We start from the raw sequence: 25,330 nt of genomic DNA, 5'->3' as shown, positions 1-25,330 counted from the left end.
TTTTTAATACTACCTATTGAAAAGTTCCTCCTTTCTCCCTCAGTAGGTGATGCCAGTTGCATCAGAGACATCAAGTTTCTGTTCACAGGTATTTCTGTTTCTGGGTAGTCGATTTGATTACATGGGCCTATTTTTATATTCCTATCTTAATTTTCACAGCTTTAATAAGGTTTGATACATAGTAGGAGAACTACCCCCAACTTGCTCATCTTCAGAAGTGTCTCGACTATTCCCGAATGTCTTCTCTATGAAGAACTTGTATTTTTATTGCTGTTAGATTTTATTCCCCCCATGTATTTTGTATTTTTTTGTTACTTTTGTACTGGTATACTTTTAATTACATTTTTTCTATACTTGTTGCTGGAGTCAGAAGGAAAAAGGACTTTTGTAAAAAGTTTTTATAGAAGGTTTTTATAGAATAAACTTCTTAAACTCTTTTTCTTGATTTAACTACGAATTCCTAGAGTTTTCTGTATAGACAGTAACACTATTTAGAAAATAACGCTAGTTTCTGTGCTCTGGCCAGGACTGCATGCACAGTATCTAATAGAAGCCGTGGAATGGGCATCCTTTCCTTGTTCCTGGTCTCAAAGGAGGACTTTCAAAATGCTAAGGTAATGTTTGCCATTGAGTTTTTTCATATGACTTAGATTAAGTCAATTCACTTCTATTCTTAGTTTGCTAAAAGGCTTTTGATGATGATAATGATATCATGGGAATAAATGCTTCTTATTCATCTACTGAGATGACCTTATTAAATTTATTTCTCCTTAATCTGTCACATGGTAAATTACATTGATTGATTTTCTAATATTAAACCAACTCTGAATTCCTGGAATAAACTCAGTTTGTTCATGATGAATTATCCTTTTAATGCATTCCTAGATTTATTTTGCTAATATTTTGTGTATAATATTTTTGCATCCATGTTAATGCATGAAAAGTCCCTTAATTTCCCTTATTTATACTTTCTATGTCTGGTTTTGTCTCGAAGGTTATGCCAACTCATAATGAGTTTGGCATGTTCCCTCTTCTTCTAGTTTCTGGAAGAGTTTTTATAAAATTAAAATCATCTGTTCCCATAACATTTGGTAGAACTTATCTATAAAATTTACATGGGCTTTGTGGCTCTTTCTGGAGAAAATTGTAATTGGTTAAAAATTGTTGATGAAACTTTTTATTATTTTAAAAAATTTACTAATAGTATGTTATTTCTTCTTAGTTCTGGAAAATTATATTTTTCTAGGCATTTAGTTATTTCTCCTAATTTGCAAATGTATAATTACAAAATTATTCACAATACCCTTGTATGTGGCTAAATTCTCAAATAGCTATAATTATACCCACTTTTTCATTCTTGTATTATTCATTTGTATCTTCTTTTTTTCTTCATCAGTCATACTGGATATTGGTCATTTTTATTCTTTTTAAACAACCAGCTTTACTTTATTGGCCCTGCATGCTGCATGTTTGTCTTCTATTCATTATAATCTTCCATTTTTACCCTTTTTTTTGTTTTTAAGGTTTTTGTGCCATGCTTTTAATTTATGTTGTGTGATATGTTCATTATTTTTTATCATTCTTTTCTAATATAAGCATGTAAGCCATTAAGTTTCCCATAAATACTACTTTTGTTGTATCACGCATTTTATAACACAGTGTTGCTATTATTCTATATATTTCATAATTTCTACTGTAATTTATTTTCTGAACTTGAGCTGTTTAGAAGTTTACTTTGAAAATTCCAAAAGTCTATGCCTTATCTCGTTCTCTTTTTGAATCCCAGAGTTATAATCATGTCACTGAATTCTGGCCCATGGAAATGGACAGAAATAATATGGGAAAATTCTAGTTTCTACTAGAGGGAAGTTACGTGCTCTCCCTTCCTTTCTTTTTTCTTGTTACAATGCAAATATAAGGGCTGGAGGTGGTACAGGCATCTTGGCTCAGGAATGGGAAGCAGTATTTTGAGGACAGTGGAGCAAAAAGGCAGAAGCAGTCTGGGTTTCTGACACCGTGTCTGCCAGAGACAACATATATTTAGATTGTTATACAAGACAGAAATTAATTTCTACCTTGCTTAACCCATTATTACTTTTGGCTTTCTCTGTTAACTGAAGTTACGCCTAACTCTAATATGAAGGTATGAGAATATTATGGTATTAATGGAAATGAAACTAAAGATATATTTGAGAGTTGACATGAAAAACTGAATTTACATCTCCAAGCTGAACTGTCGTACATTCCTTTTAAACTTCCTCAAATGACTCTTACTGTACTGTCTCTATCTCCTCTTCATCCTTGACCTCCCACTCACTAAATTCACCAGTTCCCTTCTCTAAACAAGGGCATCCATTTACCTCTGCCTTTTTGGCACCAAGTGCCCAATCCCTAATTTTCCAACCACATTTCTAAAGTTGGATCATCTCCAACATGCGCTTTCTCTAATCCTACACGCAGTCTTTCACCACCGCACTCTACCCCGCACAGAACTACAACAGTTGCATTCCCACACACATTTACCAGCCACAGGCCCTGATTAAAAACTATTAATGGCTCCCTATTGGCTCTAAGGCCACGCTACCACTTTAACGCTCTGTGTTGTAGGTAGCTGATAGCAATGCAAATGATTCTTGTTCATAGACATGCAAATAAATGCTGTCTGGGGAGGTTCAACTGATTCCATTCCTCCACTTCCGAAGAAGCAGCCAGTTTTGCATATATTTTAAGTTCATTTCAGCACTCTAGTGCCTACCTATGTGGTTCTTTGCTCCTTTAAGTGAGAGGTAACATTTTACTCATCCTCTCAAGTAATGAGTTAAATAAACTCACGTGTCGTGACTTCATTTCATATTTGTGTAAGAGTCATGATTTCATAATCTTACTTTTTTGGAAAACTATTCTTTTAACAAACCCTTTTTGTTCCTTACTATCTTCAAAGTTTCATTACAGACCCAACATGGGATGCCTTCTCGGGCTCTTTCTGTCTGACACTGATTCTTCGAATTTCAGAGATGAATCTAATCTCCTCCATCAGGTCCTCAAACTACAAAATCTGTGGTTTTCATAGAACCTAGACCATGATGACGTCTTATTTTACAATTTTTTTTTTCTTTATAAGAGCTCCTACGAAACGCATTGTGTTTCATTCATGTGGTGTAGACAGTGTATTTTTATCTTATATCATTAATTTATTTACATGTAAGTAACTTCTCAAAGAACAGTTTCCTCGAGAGAACTGATCACAGTGCTTCCTTTCCTCCTCTTCAGTGTCAACACAGTGCCTTATACGGTATCCAGTAAATATCCACTGCTATGTTTCATCCGTGGTCCATCAACTGGGGCGATCAATCTAGGTTTTTTTCAGATAATTACTTAGCTTTATTTGGGGAATCAACCTACCATATTTTGGCAGAAAGTTGGTTCCTTCCTAAAAAAATCACATTAAACTTTAATGAAAATCATAAGAGCTTTTGTGAAACATCAAATAAAGTACAATACTAATCAGAAAGGCTAGCGAAAAAAAAAAATAGATGTGCTTCTGGGGAATTTTTTTTCCCTCAACTATTGAACTGGTTCTGTGCATACCTATATTCATAAAAACAGTCTTACTTGAGGGTCATATATACACAGTTTAACCTTCATCCTTTCCTTCTACAAATGTTTACTGATTGTCCAATATATATCACGTTTTTGACAGGCCCTGGGATGCATTTGTAAGTAAAATGTAATTTCTAATCCAAGAAGCTTACCTGCTAGTGAAGAAGGAGAGGGGAAAATTGAGGAAGGGGGGGAAAAATGGACACATGATTGTGACCTAAGCACTTGGATCACTGGTGACAAGACATATCAAGGTGCTCATTATGATGAAAAGACCATCTTATTTTCATGTATTGTAACTATTGAACCTTTTAAATTTCCTAATGAAACAATGAAATTTCAAACTCTTTCAGATTTGTATCACCATAACATACACCCTACATTTGACACTTTTTATGTTAATACCAACCCAACCAAATGTAGACCACCACCATTTTCTACAGTTTAAGTGCTGAGTTAGTGAGAGAATAATAAATGATCGAGACTACTTTCAGCATATTTGATTTTATGAACTATAAAACACTTTACCAGCTGAATAGTCTACCAAGTGTATTAAATCTGCTGCTTATAATGCCAAATGAAGTCAAAGAACTTCCTAATATTTGAGCATTAACATTATTACTAAGCATCTTCATTTTTATGGTTTTACTTACGATAATTATTTCAAATTAAAACCATCTTGAGAAAACTGCCACTGTAAAAAACCTCGTCCATTTAATCAGTTTTATTTTTCTCATGATGACTTTTTATTTTTACCTTTATTCCTCAAGAAACCCTTAGGATAAGGCACTTAAGATCATACTCCATAGTACTTTTAGTAAAGAGATTATATAAATACAAAAGACTAACAAATGTTAATAAAAGTTATAGGCTTTTGGTTGTTTATATAATTTTCAGTTTTGCATGGCATATTGGCATAATTAAAATGATTAAACAAGAAATAATAAGCAATCACATAATGATAACCTAATGTTTACCTGGCCCTAAATATTTTCACATATATTCTCACAACAACCTGACAAAGTAAGTTTAATTATTATTATCATTTTAAAGATGAAGGAATCAACAAACAAGTGATTTGCTGAATGTTGTATAAGTGGTATTTTGTATGCTGAACCCAAGTCCTCAGACTCAAAATTTGTTTTTGTTCATACTTTTAAAAAGAGCATTTAATTCACAAGCCAAATCCTGTTGGCAAGACACTTCCTAAGGGTAAGTAAAATATATGTGGAAGAACACTAAACATTTTATTCACCTACAATGTCATCATACTGGAACTGAGAAGGTCAGTGTAATTTCCAAATGGCCCAGTTAAATCTAAGGAATAGATTATTTACCCACGAGGGTCTGGACACTGTCAATCAAAATCACTTGCTTACACAGGACTAAAATGTGCTTCATTAGCATCTTTCCATTTCTCACACTCACAAAATAAATCTTTTATTCTTTATTGGCCACATTGTTTAAAGGTTTCTTATTTTTTTTCTTGTTCATTAAAAACATATAAAGAAAAAAAAATCAAAATCACCACTGGTCCTAAGCCACTCTTAATATTTTGTGTGCTTGCTTTCTGAAAGTCTTTTTTAACACAAAATATTCAATATTTGCATCATACTCTTCATATGCCAGTATATTCTACTCCCCCTTCCCCCCCGTACAACAGCATGGCAATATTTACTTTTGAAAAATATGACTTTTTATGGCTGAATAATCTTTCGTCGTAAGGTGGTACCATAATTTATTTTACCATTCTTCCAATTCACATGGTTTTTATTACAAAAAGGTTTATTTATAAAAGGAATATAACATTTTATAAAACTTGAAAAGACAGAGAAAGGAATGAAATCACAGTCCTAACTCTCGTCTAACAAGTCACTTTTATGAGTTTTTCTCAGTCTCTTCTATTCTTTATTCATGTCTGTCATTACATGTTATCACTGAAGTACACACGATTTTATTTTTTTTCAGTTGGTTTTCTATTATAAGCCTTTTCCGTAACCACAGTGGTATGCTGGGTGGAAAAGTTCACACTTTATCTAACCATTCAGTACTACATTGTCACACAATAAGTTGTCCCCCCTTCCTAAAATCATTTAAAATAAATCATTTCACAATCAATATTGAAAGCACGTAGTCTTTACATTCACGCACCTTAAAAAAATCTATTCCCTAATGCTAGATTCCTGCAAGTAAGATTATTGAGAAAAAGGCTGACTAGCTTTTAACATTATTTGGGTATTGGTGAAAACAATGTACAGAAATACTGAGGTTCAATATCTACACTTCAAAGTATAAACAGCACCCCAATCTCAGATTCTGATCAACCAGTCCTTTTAGTGATTGGGAAATACAGACACAAATATATAGGCTATTGATTACATTTAATTACATTTTCCATAAATTAGTACGTTTGGTATCATCAGTCTGGAGAGAGCAGTGACCATTTATATAGGCACACTTTTGTTTTTTCTCTTTTTTCACTTTAAAAATCTGTATCCACATACCTTTCAGGTATAGTTTAGCTTATTCTCCCCTTTGAATCCTAGATGTAGTTTTACAAATGCTTTCTGGAACTGCTTCTTTGGGGAGTGCTCTGAAATCCACCTCAGGACACAGCAGTAATTCTGACAGAAGGAGAAAGAAAATGCCCCAACTTACCGTTTCTAATGCATTTACACGGTCCTGCAAATAAAGCATAATGCAGAATTATAAAAAAGCTATAAAAAATTATTTCAAGTTTACTTAATTTTCAGATTTTCTACTTATCCTCCATTAGTAATAATGTTTCGAAAATCTCAAAAAATGAAAACTCCTACTCAGGATGACTTCTATGATAGAAAGAGTCATGAAACGATCACTGTACTTCTCATCTCAGCTAGTGTTCAGACTGCAAGGTTGAATTTAACGGTAAATATCATAAACTCATATACAGTGACCAAATGGTAATAAACCTTACCACTTTTGCACTGGTAAAATTATTTATCTACTTAAGGATTTATAAGTATTACATACATTTGAATATATGAACAACTAGATGACAGTAGTGATATAAAAAAGGACTTTGGCACACATACCAGTGCTCAGTTAGGTACACATTAAAAAGTATGACTTGGAAAGTAAAGTTCAGATGTAAGAATAACTTCATCAATTAAAATTAAGAAGTAATTTGTTAACTGAAACAAGGCAGAAAAAATAAGCAAGAAAGATGTCGCGTGCAGCCAATCTTGAACCCAGATGGGCCTTGGCCTTCTCCATCTACAGTATCTTCGAAGGTTCTACAGAAATCTGGGTTTTAAAAAGGGTCCCTGACAATATTACTACAAAGCTAAATGATTAAGTACATGGTTGCATTCTCAAAGCGATAGCTATATTCTCAACTCTTTTCAGAATTGACAGCTACAGACAGGAAGTCTTTGCCAAAAAAAGAGGCTGAATTTGAGAGAAGAGAGTCTGAAGCTTTAAGAAAATAGAAAGCCATCTTTTTTGGGAAAATCAAGGCCACTCTTCCTTCTTTTCTCCCTTTTAAGCAATGGGAGATGTGTGGCATCTGGATTTCCTAAGAGGCAAAGAGGGGAACTGGCACAGAGAGCCACTCAGCTCAGATCTCTCGGTAGTCCTACAGGGACCGAAGTGGGCTCTGGACACTTAGGACCACCAAGAACATGGCGCTCACTGACACACTCCCAGCCTTACCTAACACATACAGGCCTTGCCTTTGAGGACTTCCACAGTCCGACCTCCCACCCTCAGACTGGGAAACTGAGTTGAGCATTTATACCTTTAAAACATTTGGCTATGTGGGTACAAGTGAAATGAATATATTATGCAAAATCAGCCCAAAGCAGACTGTTCTTAGCAATATAATCTGTTTAACTGCATTTTGTTGGCATACTTGAGAGAACTTCACCCTCACCCCCATAATTTTCATGAAATAACTGCTGTTTTGTGGGTGACTTGTGTACGGTCACTTTTGAATGCTTCATAATAAATGCATATAATAATGCCTTGAAGGGGAGGCTCTGATCTGTTGTTACCAGGCATCTTATTCACAGTCCATCTGGGACAAAACCATTCAGCAATGCTTTATCATCCTTTGCAGATTGAACAGAAGAACCTCATTAGATACCTCACACGGACAGAAATAGCCTTTGGGCAGTATCACATTTATATGAACCATCTTGAAAGGCTCAAAACATTTACAGCCACTATTTGGGCCTTCAGTTTTCCCCATACTATATATTTATGGGCTCATATTATTTAGGATTAACACATTTTAAAAGCAAACATACAACTAGTTTTAAAAGCATACATACAGCTAGTTTGAAAGCAGAGTTTTCATATGATGTGAAAACAGTAGAATTAAATTTTGTCTGTCTTAATTCAGATTTCCGTTTGGCGAAGATAAACTGATATAATTTATGTATTGGTGTCTTCATTTTACTTGAATATTTGCTACAAGATTTTAAAAGAAACACACACTGCCATGGACTGTGTGTTCATATCCTCACAAAATTCATGGATTGAAACCCTTATCGCCAATGCTGGGACCTTTGGGAGGTAATTAGGTCATGGGGACAGAGTCTTCAGGATGGGATCAGTGTTCTTATAAGAAGAGACAGAATGTTTGCTTCTCTTTCTGCTCTCTGCCATGTCAGGACATAATGAGAAAAGATGGCCATCTACAAGCAGGAAGAAGGCCCTCGCCAAGGACCGAATCCGCCAGCACCTTGATCTCGGACTCCTCAGCCTCCAGAACTGTGAGAGATGCTCGTTGTTTAAGCCACCCAGTCTGTGGCAATTTGTTGTAGCAATACAAGCTAAGACATGTGCCTAGTCTTTAAGACTATGAACACAAACTGTCAAAGAAAACTCCATTTTGTTAAAATACAAAGATGAAGAAATGATTTACTTCAATGTAATTTACTTATGTCTTTTCATCTATAACCTACTTCATTCCAAATTGGTACTGAGACAGCTTTCTGTGAAAAATGTAGTATGTTACCAAAATGAGAAAATTAGGGCAATAGACAATTCAGTTCATTAACCTGAATTTCAATAATTCCATTTGCCAATCAACAGCAGCTAATAGAATACCAGCCATCGCTGCCAATTAGTGAGCTTTGTCTAAATGATACAGTTGTTTGGTCTTAATCGTAGGCTAGCAATAAAAAGAAACTACTCCTAGTCTTTATGGACTTACTAACTTGCTTTTAAAAGTTAAGAAGTACGTTGAAAATATAAATGGCTGACTTCTTTTTGGGCAGATAAGGTTATTATAATTCTGTATATAAAAGAATTAGGCTACTGCAAATATTTATTCTCAAACAAAATATGTCCACACTCCTTTCTGGTTCTTCTTATTAAAATAGAGGTACCTTAAGCCAATACTGTGGCACTGATGCAGCCCATGAAACAAATGCTGGCATATGTCCTAGAATGAACATGTAAGCACAGTAAATTCTATTCTTCTTCACCTCTCCCACTCCCACCAGAAGTGCAGTGTTTTCCTGTTGTTTAATCTCCAATTTTCATTTCAACAGATTTTATCTTCAAGCTCAACCCAAAGGTTCAACACTCGCCCCCTCCCCCACTGTGAACACACACTCCCACACTTGGATCCTGAAAAGTACTGGGACATTCAAAGGGGGGTTAGAAGGTAGGAGGAGCCAGGAGGGAAGACAGCCTCCAGAAATAGTGAAGATGCTCTCACTATAGTCCTGCTGCTTTGAGTGGTTTTAATACATCAGTCGTTATTTTTGTAGTCAGGGACTTTTGAGAATCTGATGAAACTTGATCTTGTCCCCAGGAAAATGTACATTATCCACAACATATACATAATTCTGCATACACGTTTAGGAGAATTGCAGACTCTCAGAGGTCTTCAAGTCCTTTTACCAACCCAACAAAAACACTTGAAATAAGATGTAAGAATATCATACAAATAAATTATTTTATTAAGCTGAATCTATTGATTTCTCCTATATGAAGTATTTCTGCATAAATAACACCAATAAGAAAGAAAGAAAGAAAGAAAGAAAGAAAGAAAGAAAGAAAGAAAGAAAGAAAGAAAGAAAGAGGAGTGGAAGTTTAGACAAAAATCAAAGGAAAAAGATCTTCTATGTTTTGAAGAAAAAAGTTCTCGGGGGAAAAACCCATTTTGTTGCTATTGATTTTTTGTGACAATTCTTTCATTCTATCTAAGGAGGGGAGCAATCTAAGAAACACCTAAAATGGCAACAATTATTTAATGTTTACTCTAAAAGATTATACTTGTAGTCACTGATAGCCATTGAGTTCCAATGTGAAGTGCTAGCTATTCTTTATAATGTGAGTATTACACACAATTTCTGAGTGTCAATAATGCTGCTAGACAACACACCGTAATTCATTCCGGACTTGGCAGATCGAGAAGGGAGAGGTATATTTTGGAAGAGGTCTGTAACACATGTACTATAAAAAGATGTATTTTAACTTTTTATGATCAGGTTAGTAACCTGCCTTGAGCTGCTTATATGCCTTTTCCTCCTGGTCACAATGGGTTGTACATTGGAATTTATGACTGAACTGAGGCAAATTCATTAGCATCACTGGAAATGGGCAAATATTTATAGGCTAAGTTAGGAAATGAGTGCTATGTGGATCGTTGGTATTTGAATCCCTGATCATTAACAGTTTGATTTAGCCAAGCCAATCAATGAGACCCATTGATTCATCCATCCCATCTAAGAGATGAATTAGACGCCTGGTAGGTCTAAATAATCAGAGTTTTGCCTCTGGTAAGTATAGTTGAACAGGCCTCGTGACTTTATCACAATAATGCAGCATTTTCCAAGAATGCTTTACATATATCCATTGACAAATGAAAAGGCACAATACTGGTATAAGAATATAACAAGAGTCTCTCGCTCTTCCAAGTCTAAGGATCTTTAAGAGCATAGAATAATTCTGAAAATGTCTCTGGAACTGAAAGACCATGATGGACCAATAATTTTCAAAAACAAAGACCCACAATGGGGACTCCTTCCATTACTGTTCCAAAAGCAAAAAGCCTCTCTTCTGAAAGAAAAATCCACTTGGCTTCATCCAGAGATACCACTGCGTGGCATTTTTCCCGTCAGTGTTAACTCTGTTTAATCACTACTCACACTTTATTTGCTACTTTCTATATAAATAATATAAAATGAAATACAAGTTTGTGCATTTTTTTCTCTATGAATTTTCACATGGCAATCCATTACATTTAACACATTTTCCACCTTTTTTAATAATTAAAGCAGCTTGAAATAATTCCAAGTATATTCTTTTCTAAAATTGAGAATATTAAAATGAAAGAAAAGACCTTTAGTAGTCATCACAAAAATGAGTGTTTTACATAGTGATTTAAAATAAAACAAAATAAAGAGCTAAAAACTGCAAACAACCTTAATGTTGCAACACCAAAAAAAGTTTTAAAATATAGCCTAAATTGATTTTGAATATACCAAATGAATCAATGATCTGTATGTAAAATTGCATGTTATCTATTAAAAGTCAGACAAAATTATTCTACACTTAAGACAAACTTTAGAACCAGTGGCATGAAAGCAGCATGCAGTGGTTTCCCAACCATCCAGAGTTCATTTTATCCATCACTGGATACGTGCAGTGTATCCTTGTTCATTCATTTCACCAGCTGTTTAAGTGTCCTTTTCAAATAATCTACTACAGGATCCAAAATAACAACAAAGACATACTGAAAAGAAAACCACAGCAAGGCATCAAGATTTTGTCTAGAAAGTTGTCAATAATAACCCTGAATGGGAAGAGATCAGAGAGGGAGACAAACCATGAAAGACCCTGGACTCCGGGAAACAAACTGAGGGTTGCAGAAGAGAGGGGGGTAGGGGGACAGGGTGACCGGGTGATGGGTATTAATGAGGGCATGTGTTGGGATGAGCATGTAACCCCCTGTTACATGCAACTGATGAATCGCTGAACGCTACAACAAAAACTTATGATGTACTATACGCTGGCTAACTGAACATAAAAAAAAAAAGATAAGAAAGTTGTCAATAACCCTCCCCAACACTTAGACTTATCAAGAAAAGCCAGTTTAAAGGGATGTATCATTTCCTAGCCTAGAGGGAGTACCCAGTAACACTCCTTGTTACCTGCTTTTCACTCAGGGTGTGACAAATCCCTGACAAAATCAGAAGCAGGATTTACGAACAGAGTCAAAATATGTGCTCCACATTTCTGATCTGTTCTTTCATCCACTACCACTGTCCTGATCAGACTTGAGACAGCCAGCTGTTCTTCTGTAGGGTTCTGGGTGGCATTTTGGGTTTGCAGTCTTGTTATGAGGCCATCACCAACCCTTCTGTTCTGACACTGTTTGTGTCGCTGTTTGACCTTGTTCAGAGAAGTCTGAGATTGCACTTGCCTGGAAGTGGGATGTGTACATGTGTTTGTTGAGGCGGGGGTGGGGCAGGGAAGACAAAGAGAAAGATAGGGAAATGGGGCTCTGCCGGTTTGTTTCAACAGATTTCACGCTGGAAAATGCAGCCTGAGAGGCAAAGTAGGGTTTTGCTTGAAATCCCTGTAAACACTTCCAGTCAACTGTATAAAACTAAAACCAGAAAAATCTCACATTTACCCTTTATGTTTCAGATCACGGAGCAAAGCAATGACGTTTCTTTCTTTCTTTTTTTCCCCCTTTAAAATGAAGAATCACGTTAAGATTCTGCTTTAATGCACAATGTAATGTGGTTGGTGCATAGGTGCCTAGAGGATAAGACTACAAACAAAATGAAGGGGAAAAGATACAGAACCTTCTTTCTCCCGGAACTGTGCAATTCCACAGTGAACCTGTTGGTAACAGGTAATAAGAGTTCAGTGAATGACATCTGGACTCGGGAACACTGAAAATTATTTGCAGATACTATAAAGGCTATGATGGTGGTTAGGGGCAATGCAAATGACAACCAATGTAATTGCAAAGCCTGACTGTCCCCCAAAAGAGATGCAGGCACAGTAGTTGAATAGTAGGGGGAGAAAGCCAACAACCCAGAAACAAACATGCCATATTTTTTCCCCCAAGGATTTACATTTTAAAAAATAAAGTACATGTCTCCAGTGGTGAGCTTAGTCATATATCAGCTGAATATGCTCTGAACTCATATGCAAATCACAGTGCAGTAGTGATTACGGCATAAGTTATGAGGAGGTTTATGTCATGAAGAACTTGTGGAAAACAATTGGGTATGCTTTTTTTTTCAGGGTGTGTATCTGACTGTCACCAAACACAGCTGGCCTAATGAGACACCCTGAGGCTGACATCTCCTCTGAATCCCTCAAGGACACACATCTTCCAGACTTCGAGGTGAAGCATATTCACAGAGAAACCTATGGAACCCACTGTCCCAAGCTCCTCTTCCTGAATATTTGAGAATCGCAGCACTTTGTTGTTGACTATCACGCACGTCACACGCTAAGTCATTGAAAGGTATGAGCAAACCGCCCACTTTGAGAATTAAATTGCTTACCTTTGAGCAATTCCAGTAAGTCACATCTCAATTTACATGCAGTTATTTACTCAAGTGTTTTCAGGAATTAAAGCACAAGAAACAAGTATTAGAGGCGCTCTCACCCTCACTTCCACAGTCCTCCTGTGGGCTTCTGTATCGTTACCGCTCACTGTTCTATACTAAAGGGACAGACTGTTGATAAGAATAATCAGACATAAGCAGATGGTTTTAAAATAATATATTTGGCTGACACAAGTTAGGTTTTTCTTGCTTCTTCTTCAGTTCAACTAAGATTAAAACTATTATTAAACTCCATTTCCTGATATATAAACACAGGTAGGAAGAAAAAGAGAGTTAAGGGATTTAAAACTAAGCTCAGATTATCAGTCCTCTGACCATCAATGGTGCGACTATTCTTGGTACCCAAGAAAACCAAGGAAAAACCCCAACAACTAAGTTTCTACTTAGACTACTGAGATACATACCTGAAGGCTGACTTATCCTACATGTCCTAAAATAAAGTAGACGTGTTTTGACTATTCAGTTCCAAATATCCTAAATATTCCTACTTATGAAATACTTAACTGCTTTTTCTTCAAATTGAGCTTCATTCTGATTTTTCATTGCAGTCTGACTAGCATCTTCCCAAGGTGGAATTTTAAACAGTTGCTTTGGCTGTTTAAGAGAGATTTGAGTAAAGAAAAAAGTTGGAAAACTCCATTGTCTTAAAATATTCGAAAGCACTATAAATAGTCATAGCTATAAAAATAACACTAATAGGACTATAATAATTTCTACTAAATTTTTAATTTCTGCATTTAGAAAATGATATCACACTGTGCTCTTAAAATGTTTTCCCCAAATAATTGCTTACCCAACTTAAACACACAAATTTTAGGGAAATCATTACTTGAAATTTAAAGCATTTTATTCTTCAGGAGTATAGAGCTAAAATTCTTCAGGATTGTAGAGCTAAAGTATCCTCAAACTGTCTTGCTTTCAAACATCCGTAGAAGTAACTAATCATAAATTCCGAAGTCTATGATACGAAGGAATAAATAAGGTGGGAGCTTGCTAATGGACACACCTGGGCAGTTTTAGCCAGTCATGAAAGCTACTTTTAACACTCACAACCTTACTTGTGGATAATGCAGTGCTGATGTAATGTGCTTTTAGGAGTTCAGGAAGGTCTGATTACTCAAAATTATGCTTTCCTTCCATTTGCAAAATTATTAAAAATTCTACCAATAGAAATGTATTCTTTGCCTCCCCCCACTCTAGTTCATCTTTTCAGAGGCAAACAATCATGGGATAGAAAACCATTAAACTAGTTCATTCTAAGGCAGGGGTCAGCAAAGTAGGACAGTAGGCCATTCTAACCTGCCACTTGTTTTTATAGGCTCACGAGCTAAAAATGGTTTTTACACTTTTATTTGGATAAAGAAAAATCAAAGTAAGAATATTTTATGACATGTGAAAATTACATGGAATTCAAATTTCAGTTTCCCTAAATAACTTTTATTGGAACACAGCCCACTCATTTCTTTACATATTGTCTATGGCTGCTTTCTTTCTGGAATGGGAGAGGTGAGTCATTGGGAGATAGCATATAGCCTGTAAAATTGAAAATATTTAGACTCTGGCCCTTTACAAAAAGTCTGGCAACCATCTGTTCTAAGGTGTTGGTATCCTATAGGAATTACTTCCTGCCTCACAGAGGAAGTTCACCCTATAGCAGAACAACCCCTGTCAGTTTCTGGAAGGAGAAGATAAGGTGAAACACACTGACCAGGGGGGCAAGAAAAGACAACAGGAACCAGAAAATTTTTACCCAACTTTTAAACTTTCAAAGAACATTGAACAGTTGTATATGCATAAATACATATACCCAGAATATAAATCATTCCTCAGGCCATAAAGTTTCTTCTTTTTGTCCTTTATTCTTTTTCTCCATCATTTTTTTCTTTCCTTCCAATGTCTTTCCTCCCTCCTTCCCTTGCTTTCTCCCACCTTCCCTCCTTCCTCTCACGTATTCATTTAATTAATTCATCTATTCATCCACATTTATTGAGGCAGACACTTTTTTGGACATTGGGTACACAGTTATCAACAAGGAAGAGAAGGTCTCTCTGCCTTCATGGAGTTTACACTCAAAGAAGAAGACACATAAATAAGATACTCAAAAACCGTGATGGGGGGTGAGGACAGAGATTTACTTTAGACAGGTTGGTCAGGTTAAGTTCCCATGAAGAGGTGACATTTGAGCTGAAACTCAAAGGATGAAAATGAGCTCTCACTGAAAGAGCTAAGGGAAAAGCATCACACAAGAGAGGAAGTAGCAAATGCAAAAGTCCTGGGACACGAAAAGGCTTTGCTTCATTTCAGGAATAAAAGGGAGAATGGTATATGTGTCGTGGCTGTTAACAAAAACATCCTTTTAAAGTACCAGTATCATAAAACTCAACACTATTTATTAAAAGCTTATTATTTGTTGAAAATATGTTTTCATTTAATGCTCCTGCAAACTCAACAGGTGAATATTATTAATATCATTCATTGTATAGTCAGAGAAACAGACTCAAAGATATTAAATGTATTGAATTCCACATTGTGGTTGAGCTTAGACAGGAATCCAGGTCCACGTGACTCAAAGGAGTCTATACTCTCAAAAACAAATTAAAATCCACATTAAAAAAAAACGATATATTTATATATTTATCTATAGAGACAATACTATTTATTACCACTAGGGCTCTATTTTGTGTGTGGTGGAGATTAGGGTTTACACTGGAAAACTGTTTCAGAGCCTCTTTCTCAAAATTACACTTGCCAGAACAGCATTCCAGAACTTTATTTTTAACAGATGTCAGGTGACGGTATAAAAAAAACACATACTATATCACAATAAGATTTAATGTTCAAATAAAAACCATTATTTGTACACATTCTTAGAGTTATTTACCATATAATCAAAGGGATTATATTTTTGCCATATGTCTTTCTTAAGCAAGTTGCAACTGCTTCTGACTTCTGGGTCTGACATTAGGCCAGCTGAAGCACACACAGCCAATACCACCGGCAAAACATCAGAAAAAAGGATGAAGAAGAGCAAAGATCTAAGCGTAATTAGCTGTGATGCTATACAGCCAACTGGTACCTCGACTGTGCTGGTCTCCCAAGTCCTTCAGGTCTGGGCTGCGCGAGTTAGATTCATTACCGAGCTCATAAATGGCCTCTCCCCCCAGCCCTGTTTCACTGGTGACAAATTTATTAGTTCTTTTCTAACAGTGAAATGAGAACTAGGGATTTCAATTACACCCAGAATGTAGTAAAGGCATGGAATCTCTTGTAGGTAATATTTTTCTATTCCATTTTATGAGCAAATATAGAATTCTGTTAATAGATATTAAATGTTATTTATTAGCATGCTAATAAGCCTTCACACTTTTAAAAGTAAACACTAAACTTCTAACAAATTACATTTAGAAGACTAAGTGTAATGCAGATACTCTGGAAAGGGAATGCACTTCAGAATCAATTTTTAAAAACCCATATCATCACTGATTATGATAAAAAGACAAAGATATGAGGAGATGCTTATTACTCATTCTTTCAGCTCATTTTAGTTTTATCACTTTTTGCACAATTTAAAATTTATGCAAACGTTTTCAATGTTGCCTTTAGTTTTTGCCAGAATATTTTGAACCTGGCTTAAAACTGAAATTGAAGAAGCCTAAGGAGGGCTTTAATAACAACTTTCTTTGGTCTGTTTATTTAAAACATGATGAATAAGCAAAAAGAAAAGGTGCAGCATGGACAAAGAAAAATGATCCCTTCTCCTTCCTAGAAGTGCTTGAGATTACTGGATTGTTCATAATCTTGCACCAGGAATTAAAATCTTCCCCACATGCCACACACACACACACACACACACACACACACACACACACACACACACACCAGCTGCCATGTGTATGTAAGCTTAGAGCCTAAGGGTTTGTAAATAGTTTTAAAGTTAATAGAGAAGCAGTGAGGACTTTCACTAACATGAGCCTCTAGTACTGCCTGATTTTATTTAATGCACTTCCAACAAATCGTTTAGCTTTTCTTATAATCTTTTTCTTGAGAAGGTAAAGGGCGAGTCAGTATTTTACCACACTAAATACTTAATACGTTTTCTAACGAATCATTCTCTTAGAAAAAAAAAAAAAGATGGAAGAAATTCAAAGAAGGAAAGGCCAAGAACTGAAACAAACGAAGTGTGGAAATTCTTTTCTCCATAAGCTCTTCAGGCATTTAAGTACACAAGTGCAGAAGATAGGCAGATTCGTATTTATCTTGCAGAAACGGTGCAAGGAGTCAATGACATAGATTTAGAAGTGTCGGCACAGTGTATGACACAAGAGCATTGTCTGGCACCATTAAGATTATTCATTAACCAGCCAGGGAGGGATATTTTCTTTTCCTTTGATGCACAGACCATCATCCTTTGGGATCGATTTAGCAAAATCTTAATAGGAACGAACAAGTACTAAATCAGTCTTTGTTAATAATTGAAACATAATATTAGTCAGTTTTCAAGATCCCAGTCTGGAGAAATCCTCTCCAATGTTTCTTCATATTCTGGAAAATCTGCCAGAGGTAGGGATGGGAGATAATCCTAGAAGGGAGAACTATAGTTTCTTTCAATGATCTTGTATTAATATTTGGAACCTCAGAGATTTGTTTTACAGTCAATGGAAACGGTTTCAACCAGAAACGTATAATTGCTGAGCGTGTGTTCCTAAATCTGCTGCATGTTCGTCATTCCTTAGAATATTGTTTTCACAACTGTCACTGTCATCAGGAGACAGAAGACAAAGTGGAGAATGGGGTGTTATGGCATGAATGTTTGTGTCCCTCCCTCCCAAATCCACAGGTTGAAATCTTAATCCCTAAAGTGATATCAGGAGATGGGGCCTTCAGCAGGGGATTGTTCATGAGGATAGATCCGTCATGAATGGGATGGTGCCCTTAGAAAAGATTCAAGAGTGTTCTAGCTGCTCTTTTCCTGCTGTGACTCCAGAAGTGGGCCAGATATTGAAGGCAGGTACTGAAACTGCCTTGATCTTAGACTTCCTAGTCTTCAAACTGGGAGAAATAAATGTTTCTAGTTTAAGCCACTCAATTGACAGTAGCTTTGTTATAGCAACCAAATGGAAGACACACGATTATTTATCCAAAGTTTGAGGCCTATCCAGGGGTGTGACTGAGAAGAATAAGCAGATACACATAAAGGAGAGTAGTCCTGAAGTGATTAAACTGAGATCCAAATGAAACTGCCCCAAATTGTAAGGTGATAGTTGACTCTGGAAACATGGCAAAAACTCCCAGACAAGCTTAACAATGCAAAACATCATAACATGCTTAGACGGTTTTCATTTTTCACAAGAAAACATAAGCTGTTCTTTCATCAGCCCCAGTGCTCATGGAGCCCAGAATTCAGACTCTGACAAAGGCACTAAGGGATATTTTCTGGAAGTGTTGCTTTTCACAGAGTCAATGCAGAGGGGTTGGTATATGGAGACACATAAAATAAATTCCCCCCTTGTGGGAACAATTTACAAAATTTATAACACACACTTGGCTCATTTACTCTACAAGTTTTTAGAAAACTTTGTCACAGAGTAAAACTTGGCACTTCAACTCAAAAATTACACTTCATATTTGCATTTTTAAGATGTTTCCAAAGGGCGTCTATTTTTTTTAGAGGCTTTTGTAGACACTTGACTCAAAGGAGACAGCTGAATCCTGAAGACTTGTGCTTTGCATCTCTTTGGATAAACAGAACCAGCCACATTTTCATTTTTTTTTTTTTTTACTCTCCAAAGAAAATATCTAGTCACTCAACATCCATATATTCGGACATAGACTAGTTCACTTTCAGGATCTTCTACTTTCCAGTTTTATTGCCATAAATTTGGAATTAAAATTAAGTTCTAATTTTACGTAAGATAGAGTGATAAAATTTAATGGTCATTAAAATTTCAAGTGGAATTGATTTTACTGAGCTTGGTTCCCAGTTTTCCTGAGGCTTCTTGACATAGTAAATGGAAGTGTGCAAATCTAATTGGCTGAGACCCTGCCTGACCCTAATACAGACTGCTAACGTTTTATCTCTGTGGAGACCTCATACTGAATTTAAGCTTGGTAAGCTTCTTTACCTTTTGAGAAAATAAAAGATTTTAATGGGCCATTAAGTCAGCTAGTCCTCAAAGTGGCCAGTGTTTCCCAATCCTTCATCCTTCATAATCACCCATGTTTTGCTTCGTTTATGTTATTATTTTTTTAATCATATATCAGAGAAAAAAAATAGAGACATATAGTGATTTGCCTACATTCTTGCATCTTGGGAAGAATATGCAGGTATGCATTATGTTTGATTTCTAGAATTATGGAAGTTGCATTTTAACTCTCATGGGTCACCCTAGGGAGGAGCAGTATACTGCATTTACCTTCTAGCTTAATGAACAATCATAATTTGTCAATTTATTCAAATCAGGACTTCTAAAAATGTACCTTAGTATCTCCCAAGCAAATCAGAATTTCTAGGGCCATTTAAGAATTGCTTTAATGAATCCTTCAGTTCTTCTAGAGAACCAGTGTTAGAACACAGCCTTCGACTTCAGCCTTACTTTCCCTTCTCAATTAACTCAGGGATTCTTAGCAGTCCCATCTCTGCATTTGTACCCATAATCTCTAAAATCCCCAAATCACTAAGTGGTTTGAAAATACAGGCTCTGGGCATTCTACAGTTAGAAGAAGAAGTGATTGACAGCAAAATTACGGAAATTATGCAGTCGGTCTGTTACTAGCCCAACTTATCACATGGTTGCTTAGCAGGAGGACTGGCCGTCTATGGGTACTACTGAGAGGTTAATGCATGATCCTGCTAGCCTCAACCAGGGTGCATTTTTATTCAAGTCAGCTTTTTGTCTTTGGTGTTTTTCTTGCCCAGTTTATTTCCAACAATGTATCTGCCAACTCTACACTGCAATTCTTTTTCGTAGTATAATACCTCTATGTTAATATTTATTAGACTTCCAAAAGAACTAAGAAATTCGAGTTCTACTTTGCCCTCAAACACCATGCTGTCATAGGTTACTCCGTAAGTAGCTGAAATGAAGTAATGGCTGAGGAAAAGATTATCTTCTCCTTCCGCTCATTTCAGATGCTTTTGCCTGAGCACTACGGAGGCGACAAAACCAAAATCAAACACCTGTCCCTCCACTCCCAAAACATTTCTAAAAAATAAATCAAGTCCTTCGAATGGAAGGTTCCAGGCTATTTTTAAAGCTACCTGGGAGAGAAATTAAATCAAATTATGGGTCATCTGAAAAACAGCATGTCAGTAATGCCACTTTAATATCTTTCAAGGGCATATGTAGCTTCTGGAATGTCTCAAAAAATTTTCTATTACTTTAAAAAAACCCACAAACCAATGTTTTTAATTAAAGGAAGGATTCTGCTCATTTCTAATGAAAATACTGATACTGAAGAAAGTATCCAAAAATACTGGTGACATTTTTAGATCCTACAACTAAAATGTTTCCTTCTTCCTCTTAAATAAAGAGATTGATGTTCAAATTCAACCCATATAATCAATTTCATTATTGCCACAATGTATCTTTTTTCACTGTTTCATTATATTTAGTAGCAATCCAAAGATGTAACATTTCCTTTAATCTGACCAAAATCTGAATTTAAAATCATGGTTGCCCAGGAGTAAGGAGGGTCAGAGAGAGGGAGAGGGTGACTCTAGGAGGGCACAGGGACATTCACCATTATATCCCAGTATGCAGGACCACGTCTGGTGTGCAGTAGGTGCAAACAGTGTGTGGAATTAATATTTATGGAAGACCTGCCAGGTACCAAGGTTTGTTTTGCATTTCTTATCCCAATTAATCCTCTTAATAGTCCTATGAAGCATTATCACTGTCCCTCATTTATAGATATAGATATTGCCTCAAAATGACCGGAATATGGCTTAGTAAAAGAGGAAAGTGAATAGGAAAATCATGTTCATAATCATCTACCTTATTTGAAATAAAATGAAAAGTGAGATGATTGTGAGTCAGCAAAGGAGAGGGGGGCATATGTGTTTTCCAGATACTCTGCTTAGTGACAGTCGTAGGTAGCAATTTGCAGCTTTTCATGACTAAGCATGGTACTCTTTTGGTGTGATCTGCATTCGGGGTTCACAAAGCAAGGAACTGATGAAAGGTGAACCAGGCAGGTTGGTACTTTCAAAAATGAAAACAAAAAGCAACAGCAGCACCTACCATTACCAGTCATGACAAGTAAGGTGAGAGTCACTGAATATTTTTCGACTAAACTGAGGAAAATGGATTACCTTTTGTGTCTATTTAAAATGTTTCAGCTGATCTCAGAGCAGATTAAAGAAGGGATTTGCTTGTTTCAATGTACCTCAAACCCATATGCAAATAGGACTCTGGTACCGTACCACACATTTAGAGTCAAAGACAATACTTTGTTTTTAAGAAGAACAGCAGATAATGTAACTGCAAAGGAATACCACACACACACACACACACACACACACACACACACACACAAAACCCAGCCAGACAATGTTAAGCTCCAGTGAAGAATTTTGGTAATTACCAACTGTATTATAGAAATCACTGTCAAATATGTTTGTTTCCATTGTTTGTGATTCCTCTTAAGACTGAAAATACTCTCCTCGCTGTTGCCTGCTTCCCTCACCATTATATCCTCTTCCTTTGCCACGGATTATTACAACTCATGCCAAATTACTCACTTACTGACCTTTTGGTTCAATACTAGATTCAAAGAAGGAGGGGGGAATAGAGCAGGGTAGAGAAAAGGAGGGGGAGTGAAAGTGTGTGTGCGTGCGTGTATGTGTGTATATATAGGAAAGGTAGAACTTAGGAGCCCCCCCCTCCTTTTTAAACAGAAAATGAACTCCAGGACAGGGATGGTTGTTGTTTTTTAATGGGCAGACCTTATGAAGACCAGAAATAGGTGCTAAATCAGAGTCCAGTAGGTGGTATTCATTTGCTTATTTGATCAGAAATTTACTGAGTACCTACTATGGTGTGGTGCTGTGCTAAATAGTAGATATTTGGGAACGTGCAAGACAAAAGTGGCTGCATAGGTATGATAGGAAATTACCACTTATTGTATGGTAAATTTTCATTTTAAAACCTAAGCCCCTTAGCTAGGGGGATTCAAGGATTTATTTACTCAATTTTATAATTTTTCCCTTGAAATATGCTTTCCCATGTTTCATGATACTATGAGCTGAAATTATTTTCTCTATGTCTTAGACTGCTTTGCAGGATTTTCATTCTTAGCTTGAAAGTTAAGTGTGAGTGTTCCTTATGGTTCTGGCCTAAGTTTTCATCTCTTTATTCTGCATACCTCCCCTGGGAGATCCTCATTGCTCCCATGACTTTTTTTTTTTTTTTTTTTTGGTAGAGTAAGCCCTACACCCAACATGGGGCTCGAACTCACGACCCTGAGATGAAGAGCTATAGTCTCCACCTACTGAGTCAGCCAGGCATCCCACTCCTATGACTTTTAGTATCATCTATATGATATGGAGACCAATCTGCTGACAACAAAATCGGCATGTCCAATTCACACGTCTTTTGAGCTCTAGACTCATGAACAAACCCCCTCTTGACACTGCCACCTGATGCTTCAAGGCGCCCAAACTGAAAATAACAAAAAATGACGGAATCAACTTCCCTTTCTCTCACTGACTAGCACAACCATCCATGAAGTGGCCCAATCAAGAAACCCAGGAGTCATTCTCAACCCCTTCCTTTTTACTTCTTAACAACCAATCTCAAAATTCCATGGAACTTTAGATCTTAAAATACATTAAGAAACCACCCACTCCTCTTCATGTTCTCGCTACCACCCAGTACAGGTCACTATCATCTCTTGTCAAGGTTCCCACAAACATCTGCTTATATGGTCTCTCTGGTTTCAATCTTATCTGCCCCCAATTATTCTGCACTTTGTAGCCAGTTAGTTACCTATTTAAAAAAATGAAGATTTGAGGGGCACTTGGGTGGCTCAGTCAGTTAAGCTCCTGTGTCAGACTCCCTGCTCAGGGGGGAGACTGCTTCTCCCTCTCCCTCTGCCCCTTCGTACTGCTCTCTCTCAAATAAATAAATAAAATCTTTAAAAAAAAAATGAAGATTTGATCATATTGTTCTCTTCCTTCAAACACTTAACTGGTTTCCCATATACTCAGGGTAAAATCTTAACTCCTTTATGAGGTCCTCTGCTTACCTTACAAACACTCCTGTCTCGCTCTCCTCTCTCAATGCTACATTCCCCCACACCAAGCTTCTCCTACTTCCTCAAACAGGAAATTGGTGTTCTTTTACCTCAGGTCTTCCCCTCTCCTTCACACTGCCTACAACTTTTCTTTACTCCAAACTTGCCAGGGCTAACTCCTGGTTGTCATTTAAACAGTGGCTTCCTTTGGGAAATCTACTAGGTTTGCCACTCTACCCAGCTCACCCTACCCACCACCTTCCACCTCCTACACTTCCACCCAACCCACTCTGTATCTCCACCAAATAAAGGCCACTGTATTATATGTTCCCACAGTGACTTGTACATCCCCTATAATATAGTTTTTAAATATTTTATTATTATGTAACAGATACTTTCCCAGGGCAGGAAGGCATCAGTAGAAGCAGCTTTCTTTTGTATCCCTAGCACTCAGTACGATGAATGTGTGAAACATCCTTTATTTGGAGAAAACTGGAAAGGGTATAGAGCTAAACACCCCCCATCCTCAAAGAGGACGCCATTAAATACAGAATGTCTGTGATACATAATCATATGATGATAGTGAGTAAATAAAACTGACTCCAATTTGGATACATGGGGATTTGTTAACATTGTAAATTGGAATTAAATATTTAGCTCTCCCTCCTAGGATAATCTAATCCACACTAAACACTTCTGGAAGACAGTTTTATGATTTTATATTATAGATGAGAAAATAGGCACAGCAAAGATAATTGAGTTACTCAAAGTTGCCCAGAAGCGGAGCCAGTATTAAAATTCAAAGTCGTCAATTTCCAATCTTCTGCTATCATTTTTTTTAAAACTGTTTTGTCTTTGACTCCTCAAAGTTCTACTGTGTGATTATAGGACTTCAACCTAAATACTTTAATAGTCTTCTCAAAACTATCACCTGCGATATTTATAATTTGAATACAGAAATGCAGGAATATAGGTCTTTTCAATGAATTTTCCTCTAGTGTTAAAATGAAAGGTTTCTGTGATGTGTCTCTGCACTCTTGTGCATTCTCAGAGGTGTCAGTTTCTTTGTTCTTAATAGACTGTTACTATCAGGCACTAATTGCCACTATAAAGTGCCAGCATTGAACTTCCCTGCTGTTGGACATCATACTGGATACTCTACATGTATAAAGGTCCATAGTTAGTTGGCTGGTGCACTCTATTGCACTCACTGGACATTTTGGTAGAAAATGCTGCCAGTTCGTAATAAATATTTGAGAAGCAACAGAGGATATTAAATTTAACAGGATTACTGGTTCCAACATTTGTATTGTGAGAGAAGTAAACTCAAAAAGGTATGTGCTGTCATTTCAAAAGGCCATATATGTACTATCTACTTAATAAATTTGTTTATATGTGTTATTCTGGTAAATACAATGCATAACCAAAGTGCCTCAAAAAAGACTTTACTACCTTTTCAATATATACATTTAGTATACATGGAAGCTCTGCTTTTCATGACTCTGATATTAATTGCTCAGACATAAGACAGGGTGAGTATACACTAGAGATTTTTCCTAGCCCCAGACAGGACCAACCAGGGCTGTTTCTTTTTAACCTGACTATAGCTGAAGATATTAAAATTTGATCTGTACAGAATTGTGGCCAACATATGCCCCTTTTTTAGGGATATAGAACTATCTTCTTCTTCTTCATTTTAAGATCAATAATATAATTTTCTTGTAACAAATACACGATTAAATAGATGAATCCCCAATTATAGAACATTTCCCTTGCTCTTTGGGCTTCACTTGACCCATCCTTCATTCGCCAGAAGCAAACATCTTTACCTCTAAAGCATTCAAGCCAGCTCATTATATCACTCTTCAGTCCTGCCTTGCAGTTTCCAGGCCCAGGAAGAACTCTAAATG

General features: G+C 36.5%; 1 protein-coding gene and 1 long non-coding RNA gene across 8 annotated transcripts in view; one reads left to right on the top strand and one right to left on the bottom strand.

The window, feature by feature from the left end:
- Positions 1-25,330, bottom strand: part of CEP128 (centrosomal protein 128) — a 500,403-nt gene that overhangs the window by 51,783 nt on the left and 423,290 nt on the right. For 5 of the 7 annotated variants that reach the window (XM_057318321.1, XM_057318320.1, XM_057318322.1 and 2 more), the window contains 2 exons: positions 13,692-13,781; positions 6,259-6,282 (listed from right to left, as the gene is read on the bottom strand). In XM_057318321.1, coding sequence (XP_057174304.1) covers positions 6,259-6,282; positions 13,692-13,781 — 114 coding nt within the window. The remainder of the gene's footprint in view (positions 1-6,258; positions 6,283-13,691; positions 13,782-25,330) is intronic. The other 2 variants (XM_048219821.2, XM_048219820.2) reach the window with 1 other exon arrangement.
- Positions 514-13,668, top strand: LOC123002152 (uncharacterized). The gene is made up of 3 exons (XR_008961331.1): positions 514-614; positions 8,256-8,357; positions 12,859-13,668. It is a non-coding gene; the product is annotated as an uncharacterized LOC123002152 (long non-coding RNA).

Source organism: Ursus arctos, unplaced genomic scaffold, assembly GCF_023065955.2.
Source record: "Ursus arctos isolate Adak ecotype North America unplaced genomic scaffold, UrsArc2.0 scaffold_25, whole genome shotgun sequence".
NCBI classification, from domain to species: Eukaryota; Metazoa; Chordata; class Mammalia; order Carnivora; family Ursidae; genus Ursus; species Ursus arctos.
The sequence above is the reverse complement of the archived record's forward strand: the minus strand, read 5'-3'. Positions and strand labels throughout refer to the sequence as shown.